This window comes from Neopelma chrysocephalum, unplaced genomic scaffold (assembly GCF_003984885.1).
Source record: "Neopelma chrysocephalum unplaced genomic scaffold, ASM398488v2 Primary Assembly neopelma1_75, whole genome shotgun sequence".
NCBI lineage: Eukaryota > Metazoa > Chordata > Aves > Passeriformes > Pipridae > Neopelma > Neopelma chrysocephalum.
Window position 1 is genome coordinate 11,976,535 of NW_020897736.1, and position 16,393 is coordinate 11,992,927.

The window sequence follows — 16,393 nt, forward strand, 5'->3', positions numbered from 1 at the left end:
GGGGGGGTGGGGGGGCGCGACCCCATGGCCTCCCCTCGCCCGCAGCGGGCAGCCCCCGTGCCCGCTCCGAGGGGCCGCCCTCCCCGTGGGGGGGCTGCGCGGCCGCCCCGCCGCCCCTGCGAGCCCCCCCCCCCGCCGCGCTCCGGGCCGCCCCCGGGGCTGCCCGCGGAGGGGGGTCCCCGTACCCAGCCCCCGGTGCGGCGGCGGCCGCGGGGCCTTGGGGGCTGCGCTCGGCCGGGTTTTTGTGTGTGTGTGTTTGTGTGTCGTGTGCGAGCGGTGGCGGCTCCCGGAGCGTGAACTCCGGCGAGCACCGCGGTGGTTCGGTTTCCCAGCAGCTCGGCTTTCTGCGTTACTTCCTGTCCCATTCTCCGGCACTTGTCGGTACTTCCATTCCCCGCAGGAGCTGCCTTGACAGGGCAGCTCCTGCCGTTGTTATCCCTCCAACTCCTTCGCATATCCCGGGGGAGTGCCCTCCTTCTCCAGGAGACATCCCGATTTTTGATGGATAACCCGTTTCCCTTCCAAATTTTTGAAGGCTCTTCCTATTGCTTTTGTATTGACCATTTCTGTTCTTCATTCCTCTCTTTTACGTAATTGCGTGGCTCAGCTCTACTTTTATTTTTTTTTTAGGTTTAAGCTGCCTTAAAGGAGAATTAAAAATTGTGACTCCAAAGAATGAAATAAGACAGAAGAGGGAAAACAGCACTCAAAAAAAAACTCCAGAAAGGTGATGATTCATTTAGACTCTCAGAGTCATCCCTAGACACATGGTTTGGCTGGGATTGGGGCCTCTTGTTGTGTTTTTATGGATTTCAATAGGTAGCATTAGGTTTCTTTGTTCTCTTAAAACCTACTTGCTGTTGACCTTTCAAAGTTTGAAAGCTCTGAAGCCCATTTGAAGCACAGTTCCTCTGGTAACACTTCATAATTTTCTAAAATTAATCTGCAAACGTTATTTTGATTATGAATTTCTACTTAATGTTTTTGTTGTGACTCCATCTCGGTAATGTCACTTAAAATTACTTCGCTCTATGTTGTTGAGGGTCTTTTCTTAAAGCCTTTTCACAGATTTATGGGTTCAACACTGGATTTGCTTCTGCTTTGATTCTAAAGTCTTTTTTGGGCTGGGTCATTGCGTTCTGTTGGTTTAGTCAGACCCAACTCCTGCCTGGGTCACTTTTGTGTGTGTTGTAACGGAGCTACAGGAATTGAAATTCATTTAATTGGGTGGTGCTTGTTTACAAGTCGTTACTTTTTTGGGCTGAGATCACAGGAGGAGATAATGCTGTTAGGTGCTTAAGGGAAATGATGGAAGGAGTCATCCAAACCAATGCTGCTGGTAGGAGGAAGGTTCTGTTTCAGGGGGAGGGCCTTCTTTGGGAGAATTGAGTGTTTTACGTGGTGAGATGAGGAGATGGGTTCTAGGAGAGAGAGTGGGGGGGTGAGTGATGTCAGTCAGCCTTTTGCTGCATTCTGCTGTTGTGAGCTTCAAATGGTGGAGTTTCTGAGCGTTCTCTTAATGCAGAGTCTGCCTTGAATCCGTTCTAATCTGTTTCACATGTAGGTGAGTTGGTTGTTTTGGTAAATACACCCTCTGTGTGGGTCCCTCTGGTCTTTGTGGTGTTTTCAGAGATATCACTGACTGTACCAAAACGTTGGTCATTGTTGGCAAACAGCTATTTTTGAGCTTTAGCTGCAGGGGAAGGAGCAGGACCTGTTGCCAACAGTCTTGGTCAAGGCTGGATCATTTTTCCAGTGGAGATGTCTTTAGCATATGACAAAAAGTAGCTGCTACATGTCAAGGATTAAATAGAAAATCCCTCTGTAACACAAGTGCAAAAAATTCTGGCATTTTGAAAGTACAGAGAAGAAATACTGCATGTTATTTTGATAACACACCACAAACCCACAAGTAATAGTGGAACACATGGACATGCCCAGTGTGGTTGCAGGAGGGATTTTTGTGCTAATAGGTGGGACAGATGTGCATCAGTATGAACTCACCACTGTATTTATGGCACTGCTGTTTCATCTGAATTTGGTTTATTGTAACTCCCTCTTCACAACCATCCAGTGCATCTCATGTCAGGGCTGGAGCTTCTCCAACAGGGTGCCGAGAAGTCATGAGATCTTTGGGATTTATTCACAAAAGGACGTGTAAGTTTTCATTTGATTCTGGAAGCTCCTTCCTGATGTGAAATGCCAGTGCAGCAAAGTCTGATTCAGATGCAGAGACTGGCACTGAGTTCATAGGAATCAGGGAATTAACTTCTGGCAGAAATTTGCACATGGTCGAAACAAGGCTCAGAGTTTGATGTTGTGCTGAAGTCCTGCTCTTGATCTCTGGGTACTGCAATATACATTGCAAGTATAGAGAAAGTTTTAGTCTTCAGGCTGTAGGCTCATTTTGGTTTTGTTTTGCCTTATTGTGAGTTCTAAACCCTTAAAGGAAACGTGCTGTTTGAGAGACAGTTTTCCATTGTACCAGCAGTGCTTACAGAATGATATTATCCCAGTGAAAATCTTGCTTTGTCCACTTCAGACATCCCACAGATTTTGTCCACTTGTATTCTTCTAGGCTGTATTAAATAGAAATACATATCAAATACAGAGAACATTGCATGACACAAACTCTATAAGCAGCGCTCAGTTTGTTCATCAGCCATGCTTTGAGTATTAGTGCTGAAGTGACTGCTTTGATGTGGTTTGAACTGGCCATTGGTTCCTACCTCTGTTCTTTGCAATACTGTGTTTGGGTTCTTTAATGATAGAAAGTCATGGTAAAATACCTAAATCTTAGTCATTAGCACTTAATACAAATTATTATTTTTAAGGCTAAGCTTTCATCTGACTTCTACAGTTTAAAACTTAATAGCAGCACCACTGTAAGTTGGAGGAGAATTTGTGGTTTTTTGCTTGCTACAGGAGGATCTCCAAGCTCCCTGCAGTTTGTCAGTGCAGGGAGGAGGCTCTGGGTGTGTGAACCCCATGCAGCATTATCTCCTGAAAAAGATCCCTAAGGCCTTGCTTTAGCATTAACATTGAGGTCCTGGATTTGGAAGGAATTGCAGGATTTTACTCAGTGGGCTCTGCTCCTGTTTAAGCTTGCCAGTGTATGGGTGAGGATGGTTAACAGCTGGTGTGCTTTCTGAAGGTGAGCTTTCCTTCAGGTTTGCAGTCCTGAAGGTACGTGAGCTGGGCAATTTCTCTGGTTCTCCATCAGGCCCAGAAGTCAGACCTCCCAACCTGCCTGTGAAATGGATAATCACTGGTAAAACGACACCTCTGTGCTTCGGTTACACCCACCTGCAGAAAACACAACAGCTGCTTATTAGTATGTAACACCACCATCCACGGGGCTGCAAACACCTGAAGCTGGTGGGGGACTTGCAGATTTAACTCTTTTGGTTATTTTAAATTTAGTGTGTCCAAGCTCCGAGATGGCATCACAGGAGCTCTGAGGAGAAATGTGTAACTTTTAATGACAGCTTGTGAAGAGTGAAGGCTTCTTGCCTTTGAAGTAGCAGTTCCTCTGTGATGTTTTGGATTCATGCACTGTTAACTCATTGCTGTCAGACCCAGCAATTCCCATGTGTTGCTTGGTGATTTTCATCTCAGCCACTCAGATACCTCGCTTGTTGTCTGTCTGGGGTGTAGCTTGGAACATCTAATAGAAAATATATTCAGGGTTGTAAGGCTCTGGGAAATTTTAATATTTCACATGTTATTTGCAAACTTCATGATTGTGATATGAGAATGCAGATAATAACACAATTGTTTGCCTTATTCTCTTGTCCAAAGAGCTCCTGGTATAGGAGGCTGAGTGACAGATGAAGGTGAAGGGTGTGTTTAGGTTCTTTGTCAAACATATATCGACCATTTTTAAAATGCCTTTTGAGTGAGAACACATTCAGCTTGTTCAAGTTTTGAAATGGGTGGGAGAAGTGAGTTGTGAGACTAATGAAGGCTGATGTGATTATCCTTATTCCACAGGGCTTTCTTTTTCCTTTTATTTATTTGATTTAAATGTCTTGGAATGCTTCAACCACAGGCAACTCAGATCTACACTGATTAGGTCTATGCCAGATACTAAATGTCCTTTGTAATGGTGCACTTTCCTTGTTGTACAGAGTTAGACTGACATCAGGAAATTATGGTCCTTATTCAGCTCTTGGGTGTGTGATCTCAGGATTTAGGAGTCAGGTCTATCTGTCAGGGCATCTCAATGAGCAAAATGCTGCATTTTAAGGTCTTGCTTTTGGTAGCAACCTTTAACTTTCTTTAAAGTAAGTACATACATATGTTGGAATAAATTTTCCACATGATGTTTGCAGTGACTTTAAAGAAGTGACACATTGATGTAGAAAAGTCTAAGATCTCTTTGACAACATGAGAGATTATCAATAGATAATGAAGATGTTTGTCTTATTTTTATTTAGTGCTGCTTCTACTATAATTATTAGTATTTTAAGCAAACTTTGTTTAGTCATTGAGTGAGAGAGCTTTACTTTTACTAAATATGACTTCTTTTTATTAAAGTTGCAGATCTTACTCTTGCCATATGCAGCTAATTTTCCTTTGGGGGGAAAAAGCTTGTTACTTTTTTAGTGGAGCAATCTGTTACCTTGTCTGTAGTCTGTGAAGTCAGTGCAATTCTAATTTGCATCAGCTAATAAAAAATGTGTGGGTTTTAAAGTGAAAATCATGCAAAAATTTAGAAGAAAAAAAAAGGTGAACGACTGATCATCTATGCAAAAAAACCAAGGCTAGAAATGTGATCAAATTAGGTCATGGCAGTGCAGTTTTGTGCAGGGCTGGGAGCATATCTGAAGACCTTGTATTGCTTTATCTTGGGAAGCAAAGCTCTTGGAAAATGTGCATAAGAGGGATGAAAAGAGCTTTTTTTTCATCCTCCTCTTTGAGCCATCGTCAGGAAAGCACCATTTCATGTTGCATTAAGTGGCAGAAATTTTAACTAAAGCTAAAAGCTGCACAATTCACGTAACTGTTCTGGTTGCAGGAGAAAGGAGTCACAGTTGGGTTTGTGTGATCTGCTGTACAATCAAGTGTTAAATGGGTTTATTGTTTGTTATATTGCAGTGCTCACGCAGGACAAGGGGCCTGTCACTAAAGGCTGCAGCCAAAGGAAACGAAAGGTCAGAGAGAGGTGTACAAAGAATTAATGAAATAACACTTGAGTCCAGGCTGTGAGAAATGATCTGGGACTGATCCTGTTAAGTGCAGGTGACAAGGAAGGAGGATAAGGAGGGTTAGTCTGACGGAGGAATCTGGGTAGGGATCGTAACTGCTGTTGGGGAAACCTTGATACTAAAAGGATAGTTTTTATATATGAAGAAAAGGGTTAAGATTTTTGAGGTGGTGGCATTTTGCTTGTATGGTGAAGGTGTCTTTAGCTGTTCATGAAACACAGCTGGTGTCAGCTTGAGCTCTCACATGGGGGAGAGGACACTGGCTGCTGGCACCAAAATCCAGCTGAAGGACAGGAGTCAATGCTCTGTGTGCTCAGGTTTTATTCTTTGGATAGGGAAGCAGAGATGGGGTGGAGATTTAAAAGAAAAAAATCAAAACCTTTAAAAAAAACCCCAATAAACCCCAACAAAACAACTAAAATCCCTCAAAACCAAACAAAAATACTGCAAAAATGGTTTGGGAAGAACTAAGTGGATCCTGAATGTTTTTCCTGGCATCTGACTCCCACAGGGAGAGGTTGAGCAGTCAGGCAGAAATACCCACTGTAACCTTTGCATCCATTCTTGTTCCATCCAGGAGCAGATACATGTAATCCTTACTGAATAGTTTAGACCATTCCTTCAAGGTTTGCTCCAGAGAGGAAGCCCATCTCTCGTTTCTCTTGACTCCCTAAAAATATTCTCTGCAGCCTTTTCCTCATGTGGCAGAAGCAAAGTCTCCCTACCCCGACCTCTGGAGGACTCCTTGATAATGGAAGAAAACACACTTCAGGGTCTTTTCTGACATAACTGCATTAAAATGTGGCATTTTAGCATGAGTGCAAAATGAAACTCTCGCTTTTATTCTTTGCAACTAATAAGAAATATCATTTTTTTAAGGGGTAGCAGGTTGTTTGACACACATGGGCACAGAAGATTATGAACAGTGAAGACAATGAAGAGTGGGACATCCATCAAAGAGTAACAACATCTGATAAGGTAATTCAGGACCACATTGAATTTATCCTGTTGTACTTGCAAAATCAATTAAGTAACTGTTGTTGTCCTCCATTTTCGTGGCACTGTACAATCATTATAACCAAGAATATATAAGTACATTCTTCCCCCCTGTGCTTCATTTAGTTTTTTTCAACTTCCACGCAGAAAGCCAATGTGTAACAACCCAAATGCATGCTGTGTTCTGAGTGAGATTGATTACAGTTGCAAAACATTAAATATTAAATGCCAAAGGGCTACTTCCACTAGTCCTCCTTCCCTTCCCCAAAGATTGATGTCTTAAATGGGGATTTGCAAACAGGATTTTTAAATGATCTATGGAGCAGAAGTGAAAATGTTTTCAAAGCTAGTGTGTACCTAAAACAATCCTGAAACCTTTAATGTTATGGTTAAGGATTCTTGTAATTTGAATTTCATTGCTTGCCATAGGGGTGAGATGGAAGAGTGGGTATTTACAGAAACTGTGCAAGTGATAAAAGGAGCTGCCTGACTTTGTCTTCTGTTTTGTGTGTTTTAGTACTTATGTACTTTAGTACCAGCTAATTTGAATAAGCTCTGCCAGTCACATGCAACATATGGGGCCAATGCCAATTTTTTATAATACTGCATTACAAATATACCCACCAGCTGAGAAGTGTGAGAGAGAGAGCTTTGCTTTTTCTTAACCAACTGTCTTCATGGAGAGTTGCAGGGGGGATACTGCTGCCCCCTTAAATGAGAAATCCCATTTCACTTCGTTTCTTTAGTCATCCTACCTCCTTCCGTAGCATTTTGTCCAACTGTTCTGACCTTGATTTTCAGGATCACATGAGGTCTTGTAAGTATTAGTCCTTTACAAGAGAGGACTGTAAAAAATGGCAGCAGAAAGTTTGTCTATGTTAACTTTTGAGCAGATATTCTCAGTTTGAGAAAAACTAGATATTGTAGATAATCTGAAATCAGGGCTAAAGGGACACAGTCTGAATTATTATTTTTTAAGGCTTTCCCATGACTTACTATCAGTTAGACTAGACAGTCAGTTTTCACCTGCAAATCCAAAGAAAGATCTGATTCTTCTAGCTGGAATTTCATTAACAGTGTTAGTGGTGTGGTGCAGAATGAACGCAAGCTCCCTGTCCTGTAGGTGAGCATGTCCTGAAGTGCTAATTGGAGTTTAGAAAAGAGCTTAGCAAAAGCTTATTAGAGTCAATAGAAATACTTCCATTGCCATCAGATTAACCAAGTTTGATTTTTGGAATATGCTGCAAAAGCTGACCTGGTGAGTTAGCAGTTGCTGCTTTGTAAATCCCCTTTCCTTCCAGTCTCAGATAATGAAGTTCACACTGTAAAACAAAACAAAGCCAGTTCCTGAGCCATGTATAACATATGGAGCTGAAAAGTCTTCTTTAATAACCCTGTGCCAAAGTAGTGATTGTTGCCATACATGGTAAGTTGGAGCATTTATAAATGTCAAAGACAGGCATTTGCTGTGTGTCATTTCCATATTTGCAGTGTAAGTAGGGTCACTGGAGCTACCTGTTAATTATGAGTTTATATCTCTCCAAAAAGTAGATAAATAACTTCTCTGCTGTGGGCACGGCAGGGTTATAGAAGAGCAAATCCAGAGCTGTGTCTTTATCTGCAGAGATGGCAGTGATTGATGTCTTCACTTTTCTCTTGTCTGTGTGGATATCTGGATCCCAGGAAAACAAGTGCCCAGTGGGATATGGGGAGTTGATTGCAATGTTTTTGAGTGACCTGTGGATCACGAGGATCTGGAAATCCTTAGGATATTTATGTAAAGGAAGGTTTAGGTGATGGTATAGATTGACATCCTAATACACCAAGCTTATCGGAAATTTTAAGTTTTGTCTTTAGAACTTTTCTTTGTAGTTTAATCTTGATTAACTTTGCAGGAGTTTAAATACATTCTTCTTTTTAATCTTCTAGTTCTGTGTTAATATCCATTGCAACAGGTCTTGAATATTCTCTGAATCTCCTATTGCTCAACATTGCCTTTCCCATACCTTGCTTTTATTCTTTCTTCTTATATTCCTTTCCATTCTAGGACTATGGGATATAGTACACAATGTATGTGAAAATGTAAACACTTTGTGTACTGTGGAAGAATCCCTAAATACCTGTTTTTTTTCTTGTCCCCAAGTAGAACTGCAGATGGGGACTTTTCAGAGCATGGAATATAGTCCTTCCCTCTTTCCCAATGTGTCCTTGTTTCTAGGCTCTTTCACAATGGCTATTTTAGATAACCTTTTGGCCCAGCTCTCATGCTCTGTGTCAAGGTAATTATAAATTGAATAGTTCTGGTACCTGTTCTCATGATGTTTGACAGGGCTGTAGTAACTGCACTTAGGTGTTTTCAGGTCTCATATATTATTATCTTTGTGTTTGATTTTTGCAATGTAGAAGTTCTTTGCAGTCTTCATATACCAAGTCAGAAGTGCACAAGCCAGAATACAGACTGTAGACTCTAATTAAAAAAAAAAAAGGGTGGAAAGGAAAAAAATAAAATTAAAGTTTTCAGTCCGAACATCAGTGTTACTAATATTCACGTGCAGTAGGTCACAGGATTATATTAGTAAGATAAAATTATTTTCACTGAATCTTGGAGGGAATGCATTTCTAGAAAAATAAAGATTATCCTAGTTCAGTTGCTGTAGCAGTGGAGTGCTGTTTCATGCAACAGTTTGAATCATCCATTCAACCAGTATCTGTAGAGTTAGTGACACAAATGTTGTGATTTTTATATGATTGTTAAGTTGTGGAGATTTGTCATTTTGTTATTGCAGGTGCTTTTTGTTATTGTAGGTGCTTTCACTGTGAAATGCTGTCATTTCTGAAGAAAATGTTGACTATTTATAATGTGTAAGTGTCCTTTTCTTTTGCAGTTCAGTGATGTGACCCATGTACTGTGATTTCCTAATAACAGATTGTTTGAGTTTTACCCCGTGTGTGACGTGACTTTGGTCAGAATACAGAGAGAATTCTTAACATTGCATTTTATTACAGAATCACAGAATCAGCTGGGTTGGAAAAGACCTCTGAGATCATCAAGTCCAACCTTTGACCCAACAGCACCTTTGTCACCCAGACCATGGCACTGATGCCACATCCAGTCTGTCCTTAAACACCTCCAGGGATGGTGGACACCACCAGCTCCCTGGGCAGCCCATTCCAATGGGCTGTGAAGAATGATCTGTGAAGAATTTAGTCCTGATGTCCAACCTAAACCTCCCCTGGTGCAGTTTAAGGCTGTGCCCTCTTGTCCCACTGCTGGTTGCCTGGGAGAAGAGCCTGATCCCCATCTGGGAACACCCTCCTGTCAGGGAGTTGTGGAGTTAGGAGGTCTCCCCTGAGCCTTCTCTTATCCAGGCTGAGCCCCCCCAGCTCCCTCAGCTGCTCCTCACAGCACTTGTGCTCCAGTCCCTTCACCAGCTCCGTTGCCCTTCTTTGAACACGCTTCAGCCCCTCCATGTCCTTCCTGAACTGAGGGGCCCAGAGCTGGGCACAGCCCTGACTTATTTCCTCGATACCTCTTTCCTTGTCCCAGTCCTAATTTCTTCATGCTTCCTATTGCTCCAAGGTGACCAGTGTGCCCTCATGAGGCTCCTGTAGAAGCCAGATCCAGCTAGGATGTTACACCATCACTGCCGGAGGAACCCTGAGCTACAGGAAGAGTTGCAGATCCAGGCTGCGGTGGCCGCCGGCGATGTCCACACCGTGCGCAAGATGCTGGAGCAGGGATATTCTCCCAACGGTCGGGATGCCAACGGCTGGACTTTGCTTCATTTCTCTGCGGCAAGAGGGAAGGAGAGATGTGTCCGTGTTTTCCTCGAACATGGAGGTGAGTTGCCCAGGGAGAAAAATCTTCATGTCCAACTCACTGCTTTCCATCCTAGTTTTCACCGTAGGACTTCCCAGCACTGACGAGATACCAGACTACTGGTAATTATTTTGTTCTTTGCAGTAGTGATTCATCTCTGTTTACTTCTAATGCACACTCTGAATGAAGCCATAGATTAGCTTTATATCTTAATACCTTGCCTTTTTTCCCCACACCTCTCTAGAATTGCCTGGGAATTGTTAAAGGAATGAATAAGCGTTATGAAAATAGGGCAGAAAGGCTCATTATAAAATTAAATGCGCTCACAGCACTCCCTCCAAGCTTTTCTTCTCTGGTAGGGGGTATTTTTAGAAGAAGGCAGGTCCTTGAAATGAAGTCTTAGGGAGGTTTGTTTCAGAATTCCAAAGCAAGTTAGCAAGTTGCACTAAAGACAAAGTTTCCCTATGCTTTTTAACAGAGCCTACTAAACTTCATAGAAACAGTGCTCTGTGCAAGGACTTTGGTGCCAGCTCATCCAGATGAGTTTACAGATCTGCATCCATCCATATAGAAGCTTTATTTCCAGAACTCATGGAGTTTTATTGGTTTAAGTGATACTCATGTGGGTGATGATTTTTATCCCTCAGGTGGTACAGTCAGAATTTCTTATTATCATCTTACAGGGCTGCCTAAAGTTTTAGAAATGGATCGTTTTAGTCTTTGAATGTGATACTGGAGAGGAAGAGTACAAATCAGTAGATATTCTCCACATTCTGCATCCTCCAGCTCAGCACTGTTCTTACCCAGTGAATTCTGAACGGAGATGTTTTCAGTCCCAAGGAAACTGAAATTATCTCTGATTCTTTGTGTATCTGAGGCCATATGGGCCCCTTTTTCTGTCACAGTGTTTGTCAGCTGCTTGGATCACCCTGAAAATGGAATGGAGCATTAATAGGCTGTGGTAGTGGCACAACTAGTGGTTTGTTGCTTAAGAGCAGTGGTGAAATACAGCCTGAGCAACTGGACCCTGTGGATATACCTACTACAGGTTGTAACCACATAGAAGGGGCAAACCCTCATGTCCTTATTGGAAAGGGGGGAAAAATTCTACTTTTTAACTGTAATATATGTGGATAATCTCAAGCCTTCAGTTTGATAATTCAGAAATTTAAGGCTGTAAGTCAGATATCTTGCTTTTAACTTTCTAGCTGTACATTTAAAGATGATTAGAAAAACCCTTCTATATTCCTACGTATTTTCATTTTATGGGTGTCGATGTTACATAGCTGCTGATGCAGTGTTTTGTTGTTATTTTTGTTGTTACTCTCTCCTACATGAAGCACCAGCTGAATCTGATGCCTCATGAAAACTGCCTGTAATGAAACACCCTTGTCCTGAAGCAGCACAGAGTTGAATCACCAGGATGAGAAAGTTGAGTAACAAATAGTGTGAGGGTTAGTCATCTACAGCAGCTTTCCTGTAGCTGAGCCTCACTTCTGAAAATTGGCACTGCTTTGTGCCTTGCCTTGGTTTCCCTCAAAACAGAGGCATAAAAATAATGAGTATTTAAAACATAATCATGTCACAAATGAGTTAATAAGCAGTGAGTGAGTTGACTCTTGCAAGCTGAGTTAATCACACCAGCCTCATTAGTGAGAGGTTTGTGTCTACCATTCCTCACATGGCCTCTACTTTTCTCCCTCTGAAGTGGATTATTTTGCTGTTGGTGCTTAATCCCTTGCCAAAAAGATATTGGGGTGAAGGAAAAAGTAATTTTCTGGTGTGAATCTTATGGTAAAGAGAGTATTGAACTGACTGTGTATTGGTAATAAATAGATATTGAGGGGGAGTGTGTGGAGTTCTGGAAGAAAGGGGGAATTGAGGTGCTAGTGGGAAAGAAGTGGTAGTTATGGATGTCCAAAGGGATGGTGAAGCTTAGCAGAACTGGGAATATTTTCACAGGGCAGGACTGTGAAAACCACTCTACGTTGTTGCTGTGCCTCAGATCTGAGGTGCTGGAAAATTGTTACAAACACAGCCTTGCATGGGAGTGGGATGGAGATGGAGTTTGGGTAATAAAGGCTGAGAAGGAATCTGGTCACTGACCTGGAATTAAAAGGTGGATTCTTATGGGAGTCGTGACCTGGCTGCCTCCTGCTTTTGCTTTTACTCTTCTCTTCCATCACTGCTCAGCAGCAAAGAAAAGAGCCAGAGGACAGTGCTGTGCATCAGATTGGCTGATTTGAGTGGAGGTGGTGGAACAGGAGGAAGCTTTTTATTATCTCCTGAGCAAAGAGACACAAATAGATGGGGAAAATGCTGAAAAAAACAGTCCAGACTAAAGGATGAAGCCAGCAGAAATATCAACTAGATACAGAGGTGATAGGTCAGATTGTAAATATTCTTCAGCAACGGATAACATGGAGAAAGTTCATCATAACCGTGGAAAAACTTAGTTCTTATGAAAAATAGTGAATTTGACTTCCTTAGTGTATTTGTCTCATTGGAATAAAGTGAAGATTCCATGAAGCCAGCTCTTCCCATCCATAGAAACAATCTGGAGCCACAGAGCTCAACAGGAGAGCAACACAAAAGTAGGGAGCACAATTTTTAGTAATCTTGGATTTTTGTATAACAAGCCTTTTTCCCCTTTAGTGTAATTTTTTAATTTTCAGTTTGACATATAGAGACAAACACTGGAAAACAAATATGTTTTATTTATTCCCAACCACTACTATTAATGTTGCAATAAGCTAAAGTCTTTGAAGTGTGCAGTGAGCTGTCTCTTGATGATGTCTTCCCAATACAAACTGAGCAGGACAGTTCCTGGTTACTCATATTAAAGTGAAGAAAAGATCCACTAAAGCTCCTGGAAATTGAAGAGTAAAAGAAAGAAGTAGCCTAAGAGCCCTTTTTATTTATTTTTAGTCTTGGCTTCAAGATATCTAAATTTTAGTGAGGTCAAGCAGAATCTGGGAGGATCTAGAGAACACCAAATGCTCACCCCCTTAAGCTCCTCAAGTGTTTCTGTCTCTGAGCAGTAATGCTTTCCCGGACATCTTTTATATCAGTTACCTCAGGAAATTTGAAACAGAAGCTACATGTAGCCATGTTTCTAAACCTTGTGGTCAGAATTAAGCCTTAGTTGGGGGAAATAAGCTTGAAATAATACAAAGTAGTCTATGAAGCCAGAGCTTTGCTTTCTTGGCTTCCCAAATTAGACTGGGATAGAGTGACCTCAGGAAGATGTCAAGAAAGAGGGGAAACCGTCCCACCAAGCTGGGAATTGAAACTGTAAAATATTAGACTCTTGTTTAGGAAACTATATATCCTCTAGATTATAGTATTGGAAAAGAATTTCATTAACAGTAGAGTTTAAGTTACTAGTTTAGGTGCCTGACTTTAACATGAAATAAAATAATCGGAGTATCATCCAGTGTTGCAAATTTTCCATCTCAAGAGAGCTTTATTGCAGTAATTGGTACCCTTGGTAAGCAGTTCAAGGTTTCTGCCATTGTATTATGTCTGATATTTAAGAACTTTAGAAGTGACCAAATACAGTTTTAGATTCTGCTCTCCTCAAATAAATGGGAAGCTTGGAAGGAAATAATTGTTTGACAGTTGTGGTGGAGACAAGATATGCTGGCAAATGCTGGCTTAATCCCTTTTCAGCTAAATATACTCATTCCAGGTAATTTTTTTTACCCCTCTGCAGATTCTAAAAAGTAAGATGAGAGTCATTCCCAATTAATTTTTACCTTGCTTGTGTTCCAGGGGGAGAGAGTTACTTTACAACATGGTACCTTTTAAAAAACCCAGCAAAACCCCCCACAACATCCCGGGTTTTTCAGTCAACATCAGCGTTGTGGTGTTATTTTTACTAAGACAGGATCTGAAAGGATGGAGTTTGTGTGCAACTTAATGCCAGGTCCAAACTTGTGAAGTTCGAAAGTTTTCCAGCAGGTGGCAGCAGGACATTGATGGAACAGCAACAGCCGTTTTGAGCTTGTTCAAATCCTTTCCCTGATCCCGGGGCAGACTGGCACTGTTGGCTCACTAGAAGTCCGTAATCATAATGGGAATTACAGTATTTTTTCCCGAGGTTTTTCAAACGGGTTTGTTTTTGGAAGGTTGTTTGTGTTGCCTGGTTGCCCAACTGAGAGGCTTTTTTTCCCTGTCCTTGCTGAGACACTTCTCAGTGGTTTGTTCACTTTTAGCTGTCAAAACCAGTGACATTCTGGGAGTAGGGAAGGCATGCAAAGTGCTTAAAACAATAGGTAAAGGGCATCTTTATGTTACAAGGGGATTGTTTGGCTTGGAGTACAAGTAGTATAAAAATGCGTCTTCATGCACACACAAAAGTTGGGGCATATCTGCTTGAATTTGGAAATGGCATTGACTAAACTTGGGGCAGTGTCCTGCATTTGGGGTAGAAATGATTGACTTGCATACCCTGTGTTGCACGGGAGCAAGGAGGCACAAGATGAATATTATTTCTATTAAAAAACTTCTTTTTTGGTGGAAAAGGGCCCTGGCTGCTGCTGTGTCCTTTCCTTTATGTCCATCTTCCTCCCTAATTCTCAGAACATGTTACCCCTCTGCACCTTAACCCTCGTGCTCATGCTGCCCACTTTATTTATCACCACTCAGAAGATAATGTAGGATGGTCTGAGCAGTGTGAAGAGAGAGACCCTTGGAGCAGCATGCATCACTTTGAAATAGTATCCTTGTCTTTAGTGAGTGTGTGGGTTGTGCTGATTCTTTGCTGTACTTTGGACACCATCAGGGGGCAGGTCAGGAACCACCTGTTCATTCCCTGACTGCATTTTCCTGCCCAGCATCCATTGCTTCAGCCCAGGTTGGTGTGACTTTACAGAGCCCTCAAACTTGTCACAGAAGACTAGGAAAGCTGTCACCAGCGAAAGACTAAACTTTCCTTAATCTACCTCTTGCTATTTCTGTGTTTATTCCTATTCTATACACTAGAGGCAGTTCTCACATCTTATTTCTCTCTGTGGTCAGGCTGTATTAGTATTTATGTTGGATTTTTTTTGTTTGTTTGTTTGTTTGTTTTCTTCCCCTCAGACTTCACTTTACATTTAAAAATATCCTTGAAGTTGCCTGATCACCTTTGCAGCTGTATTTTCAACTGGTTCTTGCCAGCTTTTTTATTTTGGTGTGATGTCTATCTCTGCGTTATCTGGGTATGATCACAGTAGGTTGGGAAGCTTATTCCTGTTTTGTGTTAGCACCTTTGTGTGTTCAGGTGTGTTCAGACTAAGGTAGCTTGCAGTTAATATTGTGTTGTGATCTTAGAGCAGGTCTGCTGGTATCTTGTGCAGATGGTATCTAACTCAGATTGGGAAGGTGTTCAAACTTCCAAGAGCAGCATCTACAGATGGTGGAAGGAGAAACCTCCCAGCCTGGCTTGTTCTCTGGGCTGAGAAATGGCAGCTTGCCTTGGGTAATTAATTAGTTACTTGCTGTACAAGTTTGGGTGTCTTGAGGAAATTAAGTAAATTGATTTATTTTAATTTTTAAAATCGTAAATCACTCTGAGTTTTTGTGCTGTGTTAAGGGGAAATAAGTCTGTGTAATTACCTGTGTTCTGCACTGATGTGCACACCTTTCAGAAGTGGGTGCTTACATTCTTGTAAAAAAAAAAAATCTTAAATTTTTGTGAAACTATATATTCAGAACAAATTCTGAACAGATTCATCATCTCCAAAAACAGGCTTTATCAAGATAATCTAAAATAACATATATCCTACATGCTTTGGAAATCCTGCAGACCACAGAGAAACATTTTACCTAATACAGCATTACACCCTAAAAACAATACAGTGCTGCCAGACCACAAAACATCCGCAATTTGGGACAGCAGATGTTTCTACACATGCTTCTTTTTAAGACCAAGGAAGCAACACAGGGGAAAATAAAAAAGCTGAATATTGAGAAAGAAATGTAATATTGTGGAGCTGGAGGAAAACTGGATGGACAGGGAGATTTGAGTAATTAGCCTAAGAGTTGCGAGGAAGATGTGGAAAAGTATTTGTGAAACGGAAGCATATGAATATGAAAGAAAAAGTCTTTTTTTTGTGTGTGTGTAAATAATATTAAGTAAAATTTTAACTTTGTCTTAAAAATAGAACAAAAAAATCCTGTCATGCTATACCTAAAAAGAGGGAAAAGCAAAGAGTTCTGCCTCGTGTTCTTGTAACCTTTATTTCATGAAAGACTGTTTTTTCTAGCACAAACAATTTGAATCACTTCTGCTTAAATCTTTTTCACACTCCTTTCTTTTCTTCTCTCCTCTCCTTTTTCCTTTTTCTTTTATTTTTCTCTTCTTCTTTTCTTTCTTTTTGTC

At 41.3% G+C, this 16,393-nt stretch overlaps 1 protein-coding gene across 8 annotated transcripts in view; it reads left to right on the forward strand.

The window, feature by feature from the left end:
• The first annotated feature begins 267 nt into the window (after positions 1-267).
• Positions 268-16,393, forward strand: part of ASB7 (ankyrin repeat and SOCS box containing 7) — a 30,705-nt gene continuing 14,579 nt past the window's right edge. For 2 of the 8 annotated variants that reach the window (XR_003535028.1, XR_003535029.1), the window contains exons 1-3: positions 269-727; positions 6,090-6,188; positions 9,787-10,047. Coding sequence is in view for 6 of the 8 variants with exons in the window: in XM_027688492.1 (XP_027544293.1) it covers positions 9,837-10,047 (211 nt within the window). In the remaining 2 variants the exon portion in view is untranslated. Of the gene's footprint in view, positions 728-5,100; positions 5,245-6,089; positions 6,189-8,992; positions 9,069-9,786; positions 10,048-16,393 lie in introns of those variants that run through there. The other 6 variants (XM_027688491.1, XM_027688490.1, XM_027688488.1 and 3 more) reach the window with 6 other exon arrangements.